Raw genomic sequence first — 18,675 nt, forward strand, 5'->3', positions numbered from 1 at the left:
TGTCATCTTGTTACAATGTATCAGTGTCGTAGTCTCAGACTGAAACATTGTAACAAACTCAGCAGAGGATGCCATTGTAACAAGGCCTCTGCTGTGTGATCAGGACCGGGCGGGGGGGTTCACTGACAGCAAGCAGCATCTAATAGAAAGCCTGCTGCCCGCCCCTTTAACTCCTGCGATGTCTCCTTAATGGCCGCTCTCACATATCCTGTGGACGGATACCGCCCTCTTCAGGATCCTCCCGCCACCGATCTCCTCAAGGCCCAGAGGCTGCTGGGATATCTAAAGAACGTCCTGAGCACCAGGATAGACGTGCAGGTAAGTCCTTTTCTGGGTCACATGACCACTGAGTGCCGATCCCTGGACTGAGTCTCATCTATTGACAGGAGGGGCGTCTGGTGGACAAGGACCCCACCACGTGGCAGCTGCAGGGTGAGCCCACCGTACTCATCACCCTGGCGCACATATTTAACCACTTTGCCCCCTTGATGGTAGGTCCGCCATGTTGTCCTCTGTGTCCTCAGGATTGGCTGCTCCCTTCTCACCCCTCTTCTCCTCCACAGTGTAAGGTTTATCTGGTGGAGGACGTCCTCATGAACTTCCTCCTGGGGATCCTGGAGGGAGGGGGTGCAGTTGGGGAGCACCCGCTCATCCAGCATCTCTTGGACCTCATGTGGCTGCTGATGGAGGTGAGTGGGCGCCCTCTGGTGGGCAGCGGGGGGAGTGCAGAGACTGGTCTGAGCCTTGTGTGTCCTGCAGGACTACGAGATCCACGAGTTCCTCAAGCAGCTGATGATGTCTCTGCTCCGTGCGTATCGCTTCTCGCCCATTGTGCCTGACCTGGGACTGCAGGTAGGTCCCTGACCCGGGGGGGGGGTTGACCGTGCGCCGGTCCCGCACTTCCAGTAACCGCCGTCGTCTTCACACAGATCCACTACCTGCGCCTGACGATCGCCATCCTGAGGCATGAAAAGTCGCGGAAATATCTGCTCAGCAACGTCCTGTATCCTGGGTGACTGCGCCAGGGGCACAGGGGATGGGGCGGTATGTCGGGGGGATGGGGCGGTATGTCGGGGGGATGGGGCGTGGGTGGGGCGGTATGTCGGGGGATATGGCGTAGGTGGGGCGGTACGTCAGTGGGTGGGGCGGTACGTCGGTGGGTGTGGGTGGGCCGGTACGTCGGTGGGTGGGGCGGTATGTCGGGATGGGGCGTGGGTGGGGCGGTATGTCGGGGGGATGGGGCGTGGGTGGGGCGGGACGTCGGTGGATTTGGTGTGGTTGGGGCGGTACGTCGGTGGGTGGGGCGGTATGTCGGGGGGATGGGGCGTGGGTGGGGCGGGACGTCAGTGGATGTGGTGTGGTTGGGGCGGGACGTCGGTGGTGTGGGTGGGGCGGTACGTTGGTGGGTGGGGCGGTACGTCGGTGGATGTGGTGTGGGTGGGGCGGGACGTCGGTGGATGTGGTGTGGGTGGGGCGGGACGTCGGTGGATGTGGTGTGGGTGGGGCGGGACGTCGGTGGATGTGGGGCGGGACGTCGGTGGGTGGGGCGGTACCTGCGCGCGCTCTCTGCCGTCCGCCGTCTTGGCTCATCCTTAGCGCTGTGCTCATAGATTTGACGTCCTGCGCTCGGTCGTCTTCTTCTTCATCAAGAGCCCGCTGCGGGTGGAGGAGGCCGGGCTGCAGGAGCTCATCCCAACCACCTGGTGGCCAAACCAATTCAACAAAGAGGTGAGCAGTGGCACGTGGCGCCTCACGCTGGGGCACCTCCTCCATCAGCGCCGGGGCGTCCGCTGGGCGCTGCGCTGGCGGTTTCCACATCTTGTAAATTATTGCTCCATTTAAGGGGAAAGAAATCAAGGAGCCGGCGGAGGAGACGGGCGAGGAGCGGCTGAGGAGGCGGGCCTACGAGCGCGGCTGCATGCGGCTGAAGAAGCGCATTGAAGGTAGTGTTGGGGCCTTAACCCTTTCCTCCCCGGGCGCGGCCGTTGGTCGGGGGTGACTGTCATGGCTTCTTTTCCAGTGGTGGAAGAGCTGCAGGTGCAGATCCTGAGACTCCTGCTGAACAACAAGGACAAGGGGGCGGTGAGTGCGGCCTGGAGTGCACCCCCTTCACACCCCCCCTCCCCCCCCAGACACTAAAGGGTTACTCTGTCTCCGCAGGGCGAAGCCTCCCGCTACATATTCCTCAACAAGTTCCGGAAATTCCTGCAGGAGAACGCCAGTAACCGAGGGGTGAGCGCTGGGGGTCTCCTCTGTTACCATGGTAATGGTGGCGGGGGTCTGATTGTCCTCTCTCCCCAGAACCCGACCGTCCTGTGCCCCCCGGAGTACATGGTCTGCTTCCTGCACCGCCTCATCACCGCCCTCCGAGGCTGCTGGGAGGATTACCACAGCCGCTGTCCGACGGCGCTCTGCAGTGAGGGTGCGGTGACGTGCGGGGGGCTCTGTGATTTGTGGGGGGTTCTCATGCTCGTCCTCATTCTGCCCTGTGTTCCCCTCAGATGCCTACGTGCCACCCCAACTCTTCTACAATGGGAAGGTGGATTACTTTGACCTGCAGAGGCTCGGGGGTCTTCTGTCTCACCTACGGAAGATGCTGAAAGGTGGGAGTTAGGGGGAGGGGGGCTCTCTGCTGAGATATGGGGGGGGGGGGTTCGGCTGCTGGAGTCAGTGGGGAGTGTAGCTGTGGTCAACGGGTGGGGGGCAGCTGTGCCGCCGTGGTCAGTGAATGGGGGGCAGCTGTGCCGCCGTGGTCAGTGAATGGGGGGCAGCTGTGCCGCTGTGGTCAGTGAATGGGGGGGCAGCTGTGCCGCCGTGGTCAGTGAATGGGGGGGGCAGCTGAGTGAATGGGGGGGCAGCTGTGCCGCTGTGGTCAGTGAATGGGGGGGCAGCTGAGTGAATGGGGGGGGGCAGCTGAGTGAATGGGGGGGCAGCTGTCCTGCCGTGGTCAGTGAATGGGGGGGCAGCTGTCCCGCCGTGGTCAGTGAATGGGGGGCAGCTGTGCCGCCGTGGTCAGTGAATGGGGGGCAGCTGTGCCGCCGTGGTCAGTGAATGGGGGGCAGCTGTGCCGCCGTGGTCAGTGAATGGGGGGGCAGCTGTGCCGCCGTGGTCAGTGAATGGGGGGGCAGATGTGCCGCCGTGGTCAGTGAATGGGGGGCAGCTGTGCCGCCGTGGTCAGTGAATGGGGGGCAGCTGTGCCGCCGTGGTCAGTGAATGGGGGGGCAGCTGTGCCGCCGTGGTCAGTGAATGGGGGGGGCAGCTGAGTGAATGGGGGGGCAGCTGTGCCGCTGTGGTCAGTGAATGGGGGGGGGCAGCTGAGTGAATGGGGGGGGGCAGCTGAGTGAATGGGGGGGCAGCTGTCCTGCCGTGGTCAGTGAATGGGGGGGCAGCTGTCCCGCCGTGGTCAGTGAATGGGGGGCAGCTGTGCCGCCGTGGTCAGTGAATGGGGGGGCAGCTGTGCCGCCGTGGTCAGTGAATGGGGGGCAGCTGTGCCGCCGTGGTCAGTGAATGGGGGGGCAGCTGTGCCGCCGTGGTCAGTGAATGGGGGGGCAGATGTGCCGCCGTGGTCAGTGAATGGGGGGGCAGATGTGCCGCCGTGGTCAGTGAATGGGGGGGCAGATGTGCCGCCGTGGTCAGTGAATGAGGGGGCAGATGTGCCGCCGTGGTCAGTGAATGGGGGGGCAGCTGTGCCGCCGTGGTCAGTGAATGGGGGGCAGCTGTGCCGCCGTGGTCAGTGAATGAGGGGGCAGATGTGCCGCCGTGGTCAGTGAATGGGGGGGCAGCTGTGCCGCCGTGGTCAGTGAATGGGGGGCAGCTGTGCCGCCGTGGTCAGTGAATGGGGGGGCAGCTGTGCCGCCGTGGTCAGTGAATGGGGGGGCAGATGTGCCGCTGTGGTCAGTGAATGGGGGGGCAGCTGTGCCGCCGTGGTCAGTGAATGGGGGGCAGCTGTGCCGCCGTGGTCAGTGAATGGGGGGCAGCTGTGCCGCCGTGGTCAGTGAATGGGGGGCAGCTGTGCCGCCGTGGTCAGTGAATGGGGGGGCAGCTGTGCAGCCGTGGTCAGTGAATGGGGGGCAGCTGTGCAGCCGTGGTCAGTGAATGGGGGGCAGCTGTGCCGCCGTGGTCAGTGAATGGGGGGCAGCTGTGCCGCCGTGGTCAGTGAATAGGGGGCAGCTGTGCCGCCGTGGTCAGTGAATAGGGGGCAGCTGTGCCGCTGTGGTCAGTGAATGGGGGGCAGCTGTGTAGCCGTGGTCAGTGAATGGGGGGTAGCTGTGCCGCCGTGGTCAGTGAATGGGGGGCACTGGTGGGGGGGCAGCTGTGCCGCTGTGGTCAGTGAATGGGGGGCAGCTGTGCCGCTGTGGTCAGTGAATGGGGGGCACTGGTGGGGGGGCAGCTGTGCCGCTGTGGTCAGTGAATGGGGGGCAGCTGTGCCGCCGTGGTCAGTGAATGGGGGGCACTGGTGGGGGGGCAGCTGTGCCGCTGTGGTCAGTGAATGGGGGGCAGCTGTGCCGCCGTGGCAGGGGGTTTCCCGCCCGTAATTCCTTGTTTTCCCTCAGATGACCTCGCGTCCAAGGCCAACATTGTCATCGACCCCTCGGAGCTGCAGGCGGTCACCATGGACGACCTGGAGGAGGAGGACGAGTCCACCAGCACCACGGCCCAGGTGGGTGAGGGGAAGAGACGGCTGCAGTGGCCCCTCTACTACTGCCCACCCCCTCATCTTCTGCCTCCTCTTCTTCAGAGGGCCTCCGCTGCTCTGGCCATTGGGGGGGCGCTGGCCCGGCCCGGCTGGCTGAGCTCGCCAACACTGGGGAGGGCGAACCGCTTCCTGAGCACCGCGGCCGTCAGTCTGATGAACCCGCGCCGGGCCCCGGAGAAGGTGAAGGTGCGGAGCCTGAGCGTGGAGCAGCGCACCGAGGACGACAGTGAGTGGGGGAGGGGGGGGTCTGCAGCGTATTGGGGCTCACAGGCTGATGTTGGGGTTCAGGTCCCCATAACTCTTACTAGGCAATGATCAGCGGCGCCAGGCTCGGAGCCGGAATCACTTCTCATGGTGAGGCAGCCATGTTTTCTTCCGTTGCAGTTGAAGGGCATCATGGGAATGAGGGGCTGCTGCTGGGAAGACCCCCGGAGGAGGCGGCGCTCCCCATCACGGAGAACTCTCTGCTGGAGATCCTGGACGGCGCGGTGATGATGTATAACCTGAGCGTGCACCAGCAGCTGGGGAAGGTGAGTCCGGCTCCGAGCCCCCCCCCCCCCCCCCCACTCGCAGAGCCCCCCTCATGTCTCCTCCCTGCAGATGGTCGGGGTCTCAGACGACGTGAATGAATACGCTCTGGCACTCAAGGACACGGAGGAGAAGATAAAGCGCTGTCCGCAGAGGGTGAGTACAGGGCGAGCCGGGTCCTGCCCGCAGTGGGCGCCGCTGGCATCTAATCCCATGTGATCTTGTGGGCAGAGGGCGGACATCCTGGAGGAGCTGCACAAGAGCCGCCAAGTGTTCCTGGAGAAGCTGAACCACCTGAGCCGCCGCCTGGCCTGGATCAACGTCACCATCTACTCCAAGGTACCGGCGGCCCCCTCCCCATCTCTGCCACGTCTGCTCCACAGCCCCCTAGTGGCAGCACTGGGGCGCCATCGCATAGGACTCCGCAGCTTGACTTCAGATCCGTCCTCTGCCCGCAGGAGAAGATGCAGGACATTTACTGGTTACTGCAGGTCTGTCTGCGGACCATCGAGCACGCGGACCGCATCGGGGCCCTGCTCGCCTTCATGCCGGAGTTCTACCTGAATGTCGCCATGAACAGTTACAACGCCCTGAAGAACTACTTCAACCCCGTCAGCAGCATGGAGGAGCTCCCCGGTATGAACACAGCGCCTGCAGAATAGTGAGCGCAGCTCTGGAGTATAATACAGGATAAGTAATGTGTGTACACAGTGACTGCACCAGCAGAATAGTGAGTGCAGCTCTGGAGTATAATACAGGATGTAACTCAGGATCAGTACAGGATAAGTAATGTATGTACACAGTGACTGCACCAGTAGAATAGTGAGTGCAGCTCTGGAGTATAATACAGGATGTAACTCAGGATCAGTACAGGATAAGTAATGTATGTACACAGTGACTGCACCAGCAGAATAGTGAGTGCAGCTCTGGAGTATAATACAGGATGTAACTCAGGATCAGTACAGGATAAGTAATGTATGTACACAGTGACTGCACCAGCAGAATAATGAGTGCAGCTCTGGAGTATAATACAGGATGTAACTCAGGATCAGTACAGGATAAGTAATGTCTGTACACAGTGACTGCACACCAGCAGAATAGTGAGTGCAGCTCTGGAGTATAATACAGGATGTAACTCAGGATCAGTACAGGATAAGTAATGTCTGTACACAGTGACTGCACCAGCAGAATAGTGAGTGCAGCTCTGGAGTATAATACAGGATGTAACTCAGGATCAGTACAGGATAAGTAATGTATGTACACAGTGACTGCACCAGCAGAATAGTGAGTGCAGCTCTGGAGTATAATACAGGATGTAACTCAGGATCAGTACAGGATAAGTAATGTATGTACACAGTGACTGCACCAGCAGAATAGTGAGTGCAGCTCTGGAGTATAATACAGGATGTAACTCAGGATCAGTACAGGATAAGTAATGTATGTACACAGTGACTGCACCAGCAGAATAATGAGTGCAGCTCTGGAGTATAATACAGGATGTAACTCAGGATCAGTACAGGATAAGTAATGTATGTACACAGTGACTGCACCAGCAGAATAGTGAGTGCAGCTCTGGAGTATAATACAGGATGTAACTCAGGATCAGTACAGGATAAGTAATGTATGTACACAGTGACTGCACCAGCAGAATAGTGAGTGCAGCTCTGGAGTATAATACAGGATGTAACTCAGGATCAGTACAGGATAAGTAATGTATGTACACAGTGACTGCACCAGCAGAATAGTGAGTGCAGCTCTGGAGTATAATACAGGATGTAACTCAGGGTCAGTACAGGATAAGTAATGTATGTACACAGTGACTGCACCAGCAGAATAGTGAGTGCAGCTCTGGAGTATAATGCAGGATGTAACTCAGGATCAGTGCAGGATAAGTAATGTATGTACACAGTGACTGTACCAGCAGAATAGTGAGTGCAGCTCTGGAGTATAATGCAGGATGTAACTCAGGATCAGTACAGGATAAGTAATGTATGTACACAGTGACTGCACCAGCAGAATAGTGAGTGCAGCTCTGGAGTATAATGCAGGATGTAACTCAGGATCAGTGCAGGATAATTAATGTATGTACATAGTGACTGCACCAGCAGAATAGTGAGTGCAGCTCTGGAGTATAGTACAGGATGTAACTCAGGGTCAGTACAGGATAAGTAATGTATGTACACAGTGACTGCACCAGCAGAATAGTGAGTGCAGCTCTGGAGTATAATGCAGGATGTAACTCAGGGTCAGTACAGGATAAGTAATGTATGTACACAGTGACTGCACCAGCAGAATAGTGAGTGCAGCTCTGGAGTATAATGCAGGATGTAACTCAGGATCAGTGCAGGATAAGTAATGTATGTACACAGTGACTGCACCAGCAGAATAGTGAGTGCAGCTCTGGAGTATAATACAGGATGTAACTCAGGATCAGTGCAGGATAAGTAATGTATGTACACAGTGACTGCACCAGCAGAATAGTGAGTGCAGCTCTGGAGTATAATACAGGATGTAACCCAGGATCAGTACAGGATAAGTAATGTATGTACACAGTGACTGCACCAGCAGAATAGTGAGTGCAGCTCTGGAGTATAATACAGGATAAGTAATGTATGTACACAGTGACTGCACCAGCAGAATAGTGAGTGCAGCTCTGGAGTATAATACAGGATGTAACTCAGGATCAGTACAGGATAAGTAATGTATGTACACAGTGACTGCACCAGCAGAATAGTGAGTGCAGCTCTGGAGGATAATACAGGATGTAGCTCAGGATCAGTAATGTATGTACACAGTGACTGCACCAGCAGAATAGTGAGTGCAGCTCTGGAGGATAATACAGGATGTAACTCAGGTTCAGTACAGGATAAGTAATGTATGTACACAGTGACTGCACCAGCAGAATAGTGAGTGCAGCTCTGGAGTATAATACAGGATGTAACTCAGGATCAGTACAGGATAAGTAATGTATGTACACAGTGACTGCACCAGCAGAATAGTAAGTGCAGCTCTGGAGTATAATACAGGATGTAACTCAGGATCAGTACAGGATAAGTAATGTATGTACACAGTGACTGCACCAGCAGAATAGTGAGTGCAGCTCTGGAGTATAATACAGGATGTAACTCAGGATCAGTACAGGATAAGTAATGTATGTACACAGTGACTGCACCAGCAGAATAGTGAGTGCAGCTCTGGAGTATAATACAGGATGTAACTCAGGATCAGTACAGGATAAGTAATGTATGTACACAGTGACTGCACCAGCAGAATAGTGAGTGCAGCTCTGGAGTATAATACAGGATGTAACTCAGGATCAGTACAGGATAAGTAATGTATGTACACAGTGACTACACCAGCAGAATAGTGAGTGTAGCTCTGGAGTATAATACAGGATGTAACTCAGGATCAGTACAGGATAAGTAATGTATGTACACAGTGACTGCACCAGCAGAATAGTGAGTGCAGCTCTGGAGTATAATACAGGATGTAACTCAGGATCAGTACAGGATAAGTAATGTATGTACACAGTGACTGCACCAGCAGAATAGTGAGTGCAGCTCTGGGGTATAATACAGGATTTAACTCAGGATCAGTACAGGATAAGTAATGTATGTACACAGTGACTGCACCAGCAGAATAGTGAGTGCAGCTCTGGAGGATAATACAGGATGTAACTCAGGATCAGTACAGGATAAGTAATGTATGTACACAGTGACTGCACCAGCAGAATAGTGAGTGCAGCTCTGGAGTATAATACAGGATGTAACTCAGGATCAGTACAGGATAAGTAATGTATGTACACAGTGACTGCACCAGCAGAATAGTGAGTGCAGCTCTGGAGTATAATACAGGATGTAACTCAAGATCAGTACAGGATAAGTAATGTATATACACAGTGACTGCACCAGCAGAATAGTGAGTGCAGCTCTGGAGGATAATACAGGATGTAACTCAGGATCAGCACAGGATAAGTAATGTATGTACACAGTGACTGCACCAGCAGAATAGTGAGTGCAGCTCTGGAGTGTAATACAGGATGTAACTCAGGATCAGCACAGGATAAGTAATGTATGTACACAGTGACTGCACCAGCAGAATAGTGAGTGCAGCTCTGGAGTATAATACAGGATAAGTAATGTATGTACACAGTGACTGCACCAGCAGAATAGTGAGTGCAGCTCTGGAGTATAATACAGGATAAGTAATGTATGTACACAGTGACTGTACCAGCAGAATAGTGAGTGCAGCTCTGGAGGATAATACAGGATGTAACTCAGGATCAGCACAGGATAAGTAATGTATGTACACAGTGACTGCACCAGCAGAATAGTGAGTGCAGCTCTGGAGTGTAATACAGGATGTAACTCAGGATCAGCACAGGATAAGTAATGTATGTACACAGTGACTGCACCAGCAGAATAGTGAGTGCAGCTCTGGAGTATAATACAGGATAAGTAATGTATGTACACAGTGACTGCACCAGCAGAATAGTGAGTGCAGCTCTGGAGTATAATACAGGATAAGTAATGTATGTACACAGTGACTGTACCAGCAGAATAGGGAGTGCAGCTCTGGAGGATAATACAGGATGTAACTCAGGATCAGTACAGGATAAGTAATGTATGTACACAATGACTGCACCAGCAGAATAGTGAGTACAGCTCTGGAGTATAATACAGGATGTAACTCAGGATCAGTACAGGATAAGTAATGTATGTACACAGTGACGGCACCAGCAGAATAGTGAGTGCAGCTCTGGAGTATAATACAGGATGTAACTCAGGATCAGTACAGGATAAGTAATGTATGTACACAGTGACTGCACCAGCAGAATAGTGAGTGCAGCTCTTGAGTATAATACAGGATGTAACTCAGGATCAGTACAGGATAAGTAATGTATGTACACAGTGACTGCACCAGCAGAATAGTGAGTGCAGCTCTGGAGGATAATACAGGATGTAGCTCAGGATCACTTATGTCTGGTTGGCGGTTGCTCCTCAGTCCGTGCAGTTCCTTTCCATCCTGCGGTGAGGTCCGGCTGTTACACGTTTTATGTTTTTTTCACTCTCTGTAGGTTATGAAGAGACCCTGACGCGCCTGGCGGCCATTTTGGCCAAACACTTTGCTGATCCGCGCATTGTAGGGACGGGTGAGTAGCAGCGCACGCTCAGTTGACCCCATGTCCCCTCCCCCGCTCAGCTCTGAGTCTCTTCTCTCTCCAGACATTAAGGATTCCCTGATGCAGGCGCTGGCGAGCTACGTGTGCTATCCGCACTCCCTTCGGGCCGTGGAGCGGATCTCCGAGGAGCAGTGAGTCCGGTTCCTCTGACAGCTCTGGGGTTGGGTCGATCCCTGTGGGTTGGGGGCGCTCCGCAGTCTGTTACAGGGTCCTCTAGTTGTCAGTGACCGGCACCTTCTCTCCAGGCAGATCAGCATGATGAAGAATCTTCTGGCGCCGTATGAGCAGCGGCCGTGGGCGCAGACCAACTGGATCCTCGTCAGACTCTGGAGAGTGAGTCGGGGGGCAGGGGGTCTTGTTGTGATGTTTTTGGGTTATTGTTGGAACTTCTTTCCCCCCCCCCCCCCCCTTCTCCAGGGCTGTGGTTTTGGTTATAGGTACACAAGACTTCCGCACCTGCTGAAGACCAAACCAGAGGACGCCAACCTTCCCAGCCTGCAGAGTACGTGAGGGGACCTGGGGTCGGCAGTGTACCATCTGGCGGTGTCATGTGTGTCTGTCCCGTGTGCTTTGCATGTCTTTAGTGATCTGTTGGCATATTGCAGAGCCTTGCCCGTCCACACTGCTGCAGAGCCACATGGCGGAGTTACTGAGGGGGGATCCAGAACTGGCCTCCAGCTTTCTGAACAGCGTCCTGAACCAGCTGAACTGGGCCTTCTCCGAGTTCATCGGGATGATTCAGGAGGTGAGAATGGGGACAAGGAGTGGACAGGGAGGGGACGTCGGCTTTCCAAGGTCTGAGCTCTGCCTTCCCACAGATCCAGCAGGCCGCCGAGCGCCTGGAGAGGAACTTTGTCGACAGCCGACAGTTAAAAGTTTGTGCCACCTGCTTTGACCTGTCAGTCAGTCTCCTGCGGGTCCTGGAGATGACGGTCACACTGGTCCCAGATATATTCCTCGACTGGAGCCGCTCATCTTCTGAACTTCTCCTCCGCAGATTAGCTCAGGTAGGTATATGAGCAATGTCTGATAACAGGGGGCAATAGATTGTATTCTCCTGTCCTACAGTCATCCTCTCCCCTGAAATGGCTGATAACAGTGAGCAATAGACTGTATTCTCCTGTCCTACAGTCATCCTCTCCCCTGAAATGGCTGATAACAGGGGGCAATAGATTGTATTCTCCTGTCCTACAGTCATCCTCTCTCCTGAAATGGCTGATAACAGGGGGCAATAGACTGTATTCTCCTGTCCTACAGTCATCCTCTCCCCTGAAATGACTGATAACAGGGGGCAATAGACTGTATTCTCCTGTCCTACAGTCATCCTCTCCCCTGAAATGACTGATAACAGGGGGCAATAGACTGTATTCTCCTGTCCTACAGTCATCCTCCCCCCTGAAATGTCTGATAACAGGGAGCAATAGACTGTATTCTCCTGTCCCACAGTCATCCTCTGCACTGAAATGGCTGATAACAGGGGGCAATAGACTGTATTCTCCTGTCCCACAGTCATCCTCTGCACTGAAATGGCTGATAACAGGGGGCAATAGACTGTATTCTCCTGTCCTACAGTCATCCTCTCCCCTGAAATGGCTGATAACAGGGGGCAATAGACTGTATTCTCCTGTCCTACAGTCATCCTCTCCCCTGAAATGGCTGATAACAGGGGGCAATAGACTGTATTCTCCTGTCCTACAGTCATCCTCTCCCCTGAAATGGCTGATAACAGGGGGCAATAGACTGTATTCTCCTGTCCTACAGTCATCCTCTCCCCTGAAATGGCTGATAACAGGGGGCAATAGATTGTATTCTCCTGTCCTACAGTCATCCTCCCCCCTGAAATGGCTGATAACAGGGAGCAATAGACTGTATTCTCCTGTCCTACAGTCATCCTCTCCCCTGAAATGGCTGATAACAGGGAGCAATAGACTGTATTCTCCTGTCCTACAGTCATCCTCTCCCCTGAAATGGCTGATAACAGGGGGCAATAGACTGTATTCTCCTGTCCTACAGTCATCCTCTCCTCTGAAATGGCTGATAACAGGGGGCAATAGATTGTATTCTCCTGTCCTACAGTCATCCTCTCCCCTGAAATGGCTGATAACAGGGGGAAATAGACTGTATTCTCCTGTCCTACAGTCATCCTCCCCCTGAAATGGCTGATAACAGGGGGCAATAGACTGTATTCTCCTGTCCTACAGTCATCCTCTCCCCTGAAATGGCTGATAACAGGGAGCAATAGACTGTATTATCCTGTCCTACAGTCATCCTCCCCCCTGAAATGGCTGATAACAGGGGGCAATAGATTGTATTCTCCTGTCCTACAGTCATCCTCTCCCCTGAAATGGCTGATAACAGGGGGCAATAGACTGTATTCTCCTGTCCTACAGTCATCCTCTCCCCCTGAAATGGCTGATAACAGGGAGCAATAGACTGTATTCTCCTGTCCTACAGTCATCCTCTCCCCTGACACGGCTGATAACAGGGGGCAATAGACTGTATTCTCCTGTCCTACAGTCATCCTCTCCCCCTGAAATGGCTGATAACAGGGGGTAATAGACTGTATTCTCCTGTCCTACAGTCATCCTCTCCCCTGACACGGCTGATAACAGGGGGCAATAGACTGTATTCTCCTGTCCTACAGTCATCCTCTCCCCCTGAAATGGCTGATAACAGGGGGCAATAGATTGTATTCTCCTGTCCTACAGTCATCCTCTCCCGTGAAATGGCTGATAACAGGGGGCAATAGACTGTATTCTCCTGTCCTACAGTCATCCTCTCCCCTGAAATGGCTGATAACGGGGCAATAGACTGTATTCTCCTGTCCTACAGTCATCCTCTCCCCTGAAATGGCTGATAACAGGAGGCAATAGACTGTATTCTCCTGTCCTACAGTCATCCTCTCCCCTGAAATGGCTGATAACAGGGAGCAATAGACTGTATTCTCCTGTCCTACAGTCATCCTCTCCTCTGAAATGGCTGATAACAGGGAGCAATAGACTGTATTCTCCTGTCCTACAGTCATCCTCTCCCCTGAAATGGCTGATAACAGGGGCAATAGACTGTATTCTCCTGTCCTACAGTCATCCTCTCCCCTGAAATGGCTGATAACAGGGGGCAATAGATTGTATTCTCCTGTCCTACAGTCATCCTCTCCCCTGAAATGGCTGATAACAGGGGGCAATAGACTGTATTCTCCTGTCCTACAGTCATCCTCTCCCCTGAAATGGCTGATAACAGGGGGCAATAGACTGTATTCTCCTGTCCTACAGTCATCCTCTCCCCTGAAATGGCTGATAACAGGGGGCAATAGACTGTATTCTCCTGTCCTACAGTCATCCTGTCCCCTGAAATGGCTGATAACAGGGGGCAATAGACTGTATTCTCCTGTCCTACAGTCATCCTCTCCCCTGAAATGGCTGATAACAGGCGGCAATAGACTGTATTCTCCTGTCCTACAGTCATCCTCTCCCCTGAAATGGCTGATAACAGGGGGCAATAGACTGTATTCTCCTGTCCTACAGTCATCCTCTCCCCTGAAATGGCTGATAACATAGAGCAATAGACTGTATTCTCCTGTCCTACAGTCATCCTCTCCCCTGAAATGGCTGATAACAGGAGGCAATAGACTGTATTCTCCGGTCCTACAGTCATCCTCTCCCTGAAATGGCTGATAACAGGAGCAATAGACTGTATTCTCCGGTCCTACAGTCATCCTCTCCACTGAAATGGCTGATAACAGGGGGCAATAGACTGTATTCTCCTGTCCTACAGTCATCCTCTCCCCTGAAATGGCTGATAACAGGGTGCAATAGACTGTATTCTCCTGTCCTACAGTCATCCTCCCCCCTGAAACGGCTGATAACAGGGGGCAATAGACTGTATTCTCCTGTCCTACAGTCATCCTCTCCCCTGAAACGGCTGATAACAGGGAGCAATAGACTGTATTCTCCTGTCCTACAGTCATCCTCTCCCCTGAAACGGCTGATAACAGGGAGCAATAGACTGTATTCTCCTGTCCTACAGTCATCCTCTCCCCTGAAATGGCTGATAACAGGGGGCAATAGACTGTATTCTCCTGTCCTACAGTCATCCTCTCCCCTGAAATGGCTGATAACAGGGGGCAATAGATTGTATTCTCCTGTCCTACAGTCATCCTCTCCCGTGAAATGGCTGATAACAGGGGGCAATAGACTGTATTCTCCTGTCCTACAGTCATCCTCTCCCCTGAAATGGCTGATAACGGGGCAATAGACTGTATTCTCCTGTCCTACAGTCATCCTCTCCCCTGAAATGGCTGAGAACAGGGGGTAATAGACTGTATTCTCCTGTCCTACAGTCATCCTCTGCCCTGAAATGGCTGATAACAGGGGGGCAATAGACTGTATTCTCCTGTCCTACAGTCATCCTCTCCCCTGAAATGGCTGATAACAGGAGGCAATAGACTGTATTCTCCTGTCCTACAGTCATCCTCTCCCCTGAAATGGCTGATAACAGGGAGCAATAGACTGTATTCTCCTGTCCTACAGTCATCCTCTCCTCTGAAATGGCTGATAACAGGGAGCAATAGACTGTATTCTCCTGTCCTACAGTCATCCTCTCCCCTGAAATGGCTGATAACAGGGGCAATAGACTGTATTCTCCTGTCCTACAGTCATCCTCTCCCCTGAAATGGCTGATAACAGGGGGCAATAGATTGTATTCTCCTGTCCTACAGTCATCCTCTCCCCTGAAATAACTGATAACAGGGGCAATAGACTGTATTCTCCTGTCCTACAGTCATCCTCTCCCCTGAAATGGCTGATAACAGGGAGCAATAGACTGTATTCTCCTGTCCTACAGTCATTTTCTCCCCTGAAATGGCTGATAACAGGAGGCAATAGACTGTATTCTCCTGTCCTACAGTCATCCTCCCCCCTGAAATGGTTGATAACAGGGGGCAATAGACTGTATTCTCCTGTCCTACAGTCATACTCTCCCCTGAAATGGCTGATAACAGGGGGCAATAGATTGTATTCTCCTGTCCTACAGTCATCCCCTCCCCTGAAATGGCTGATAACAGGGGGCAATAGACTGTATTCTCCTGTCCTACAGTCCCCCGCTCCCCTGAAATGGCTGATAACAGGGAGCAATAGACTGTATTCTCCTGTCCTACAGTCATCCTCTCCCCTGAAATGGCTGATAACAGGGGCAATAGACTGTATTCTCCTGTCCTACAGTCATCCTCTCCCCTGAAATGGCTGATAACAGGGAGCAATAGACTGTATTCTCCTGTCCTACAGTCATCCTCTCCCTTGAAATGGCTGATAACAGGGGGCAATAGACTGTATTCTCCTGTCCTACAGTCATCCTCTCCTCTGAAATGGCTGATAACAGGGGGCAATAGACTGTATTCTCCTGTCCTACAGTCATCCTCTCCCCTGAAATGGCTGATAACAGGGGGCAATAGACTGTATTCTCCGGTCATACAGTCATCCTCTCCCCTGAAATGGCTGATAACAGGGGGCAATAGACTGTATTCTCCTGTCCTACAGTCATCCTCTCCCCTGAAATGGCTGATAACATGGGGCAATAGACTGTATTCTCCTGTCCTACAGTCATCCTCTCCCCGGCCTGAAATGGCTGATAACAGGGGGCAGTAGATTGTATTCTCCTGTCCTACAGTCATCCTCTCCTCTGAAATGGCTGATAACAGGGGGCAATAGACTGTATTCTCCTGTCCTACAGTCAACCTCTCCCCTGAAATGGCTGATAACAGGGGGCAATAGACTGTATTCTCCTGTCCTACAGTCATCCTCTCCCCTGAAATGGCTGATAACAGGGAGCAATAGACTGTATTCTCCTGTCCTACAGTCATCCTCTCCTCTGAAATGGCTGATAACAGGGGGCAATAGACTGTATTCTCCTGTCCTACAGTCATCCTCTCCCCGGCCTGAAATGGCTGATAACAGGGGGCAATAGACTGTATTCTCCTGTCCTACAGTCATCCTCTCCCCTGAAATGGCTGATAACAGGGAGCAATAGACTGTATTCTCCTGTCCTACAGTCATCCTCTCCCCTGAAATGGCTGATAACAGGGAGCAATAGACTGTATTCTCCTGTCCTACAGTCATCCTCTCCCCTGAAATGACTGATAACAGGGAGCAATAGACTGTATTCTCCTGTCCTACAGTCATCCTCTCCCCTGAAATGGCTGATAACAGGGAGCAATAGACTGTATTCTCCTGTCCTACAGTCATCCTCTCCCCTGAAATGGCTGATAACAGGGGGCAATAGACTGTATTCTCCTGTCCTACAGTCATCCTCTCCCCTGAAATGTCTGATAACAGGGAGCAATAGACTGTATTCTCCTGTCCTACAGTCATCCTCTCTCCTGAAATGGCTGATAACAGGGAGCAATAGACTGTATTCTCCTGTCCTACAGTCATCCTCTCCCCTGAAATGGCTGATAACAGGGGGCAATAGACTGTATTCTCCTGTCCTACAGTCATACTCTCCCCTGAAATGACTGATAACAGGGAGCAATATACTGTATTCTCCTGTCCTACAGTCATCCTCTCCCCTGAAATGGCTGATAACAGGGGGCAATAGACTGTATTCTCCTGTTCTACAGTCATCCTCTCCCCTGAAATGGCTGATAACAGGGGGCAATAGATTGTATTCTCCTGTCCTACAGTCATCCTCTCCCCTGAAATAACTGATAACAGGGGGCAATAGATTGTATTCTCCTGTCCTACAGTCATCCTCCCCCTGAAATGGCTGATAACAGGGGGCAATAGACTGTATTCTCCTGTCCTACAGTCATCCTCTCCCCTGAAATGGCTGATAACAGGGGGCAATAGACTGTATTCTCCTGTCCTACAGTCATCCTCCCCCCTGAAATGGCTGATAACAGGGGGCAATAGACTGTATTCTCCTGTCCTACAGTCATCCTCTCCCCTGAAATGGCTGATAACAGGGAGCAATAGACTGTATTCTCCTGTCCTACAGTCATCCTCTCCCCTGAAATGGCTGATAACAGGGGGCAATAGATTGTATTCTCCTGTCCTACAGTCATCCTCTCCTCTGAAATGGCTGATAACAGGGGGCAATAGACTGTATTCTCCTGTCCTACAGTCATCCTCTCCCCTGAAATGGCTGATAACAGGGAGCAATAGACTGTATTCTCCTGTCCTACAGTCATCCTCTCCCCTGAAATAACTGATAACAGGGGGCAATAGATTGTATTCTCCTGTCCTACAGTCATCCTCTCCCCGGCCTGAAATGGCTGATAACAGGAGGTAATAGACTGTATTCTCCTGTCCTACAGTCATCCTCTCCCCTGAAATGGCTGATAACAGGGAGCAATAGACTGTATTCTCCTGTCCTACAGTCATTTTCTCCCCTGAAATGGCTGATAACAGGAGGCAATAGATTGTATTCTCCTGTCCTACAGTCATCCTCCCCCCTGAAATGGTTGATAACAGGGGGCAATAGACTGTATTCTCCTGTCCTACAGTCATACTCTCCCCTGAAATGGCTGATAACAGGGGGCAATAGATTGTATTCTCCTGTCCTACAGTCATCCCCTCCCCTGAAATGGCTGATAACAGGGGGCAATAGACTGTATTCTCCTGTCCTACAGTCCCCCGCTCCCCTGAAATGGCTGATAACAGGGAGCAATAGACTGTATTCTCCTGTCCTACAGTCATCCTCTCCCCTGAAATGGCTGATAACAGGGAGCAATAGACTGTATTCTCCTGTCCTACAGTCATCCTCTCCCTTGAAATGGCTGATAACAGGGGGCAATAGACTGTATTCTCCTGTCCTACAGTCATCCTCTCCCCTGAAATGGCTGATAACAGGGACAATAGATTGTATTCTCCTGTCCTACAGTCATCCTCTCCCCGGCCTAGAATGGATGATAACAGGGGGCAATAGACTGTATTCTCCTGTCCTACAGTCATCCTCTCCTCTGAAATGGCTGATAACAGGGGGCAATAGACTGTATTCTCCTGTCCTACAGTCATCCTCTCCCCTGACATGGCTGATAACAGGGGGCAATAGACTGTATTCTCCTGTCCTACAGTCATCCTCTCCCCTGAAATGGCTGATAACAGGGGGCAATAGACTGTATTCTCCTGTCCTACAGTCATCCTCTCTCCTGAAATGGCTGATAACAGGGGGCAATAGACTGTATTCTCCTGTCCTACAGTCATCCTCTCCTCTGAAATGGCTGATAACAGGGGGCAATAGACTGTATTCTCCTGTCCTACAGTCATCCTCTCCC

General features: G+C 52.6%; 1 protein-coding gene across 1 annotated transcript in view; it reads left to right on the top strand.

Moving 5' to 3' along the window:
- The window catches only part of RNF123 (ring finger protein 123), a 49,184-nt gene that overhangs the window by 9,924 nt on the left and 20,585 nt on the right, over positions 1-18,675 (top strand). Inside the window, exons 11-33 of the mRNA XM_040407443.1 lie at positions 204-318; positions 387-491; positions 564-689; positions 760-852; positions 930-1,003; positions 1,611-1,728; positions 1,844-1,943; positions 2,021-2,082; positions 2,161-2,232; positions 2,302-2,422; positions 2,502-2,603; positions 4,554-4,660; positions 4,739-4,922; positions 5,081-5,226; positions 5,297-5,380; positions 5,456-5,563; positions 5,683-5,860; positions 10,302-10,376; positions 10,450-10,537; positions 10,652-10,739; positions 10,824-10,908; positions 11,012-11,151; positions 11,225-11,413. Coding sequence (XP_040263377.1) covers positions 204-318; positions 387-491; positions 564-689; positions 760-852; positions 930-1,003; positions 1,611-1,728; positions 1,844-1,943; positions 2,021-2,082; positions 2,161-2,232; positions 2,302-2,422; positions 2,502-2,603; positions 4,554-4,660; positions 4,739-4,922; positions 5,081-5,226; positions 5,297-5,380; positions 5,456-5,563; positions 5,683-5,860; positions 10,302-10,376; positions 10,450-10,537; positions 10,652-10,739; positions 10,824-10,908; positions 11,012-11,151; positions 11,225-11,413 — 2,560 coding nt within the window. The remainder of the gene's footprint in view (positions 1-203; positions 319-386; positions 492-563; positions 690-759; positions 853-929; positions 1,004-1,610; positions 1,729-1,843; positions 1,944-2,020; positions 2,083-2,160; positions 2,233-2,301; positions 2,423-2,501; positions 2,604-4,553; positions 4,661-4,738; positions 4,923-5,080; positions 5,227-5,296; positions 5,381-5,455; positions 5,564-5,682; positions 5,861-10,301; positions 10,377-10,449; positions 10,538-10,651; positions 10,740-10,823; positions 10,909-11,011; positions 11,152-11,224; positions 11,414-18,675) is intronic.

The sequence above is a fragment of the Bufo bufo genome, chromosome 9 (genome assembly GCF_905171765.1).
Source record: "Bufo bufo chromosome 9, aBufBuf1.1, whole genome shotgun sequence".
NCBI lineage: Eukaryota > Metazoa > Chordata > Amphibia > Anura > Bufonidae > Bufo > Bufo bufo.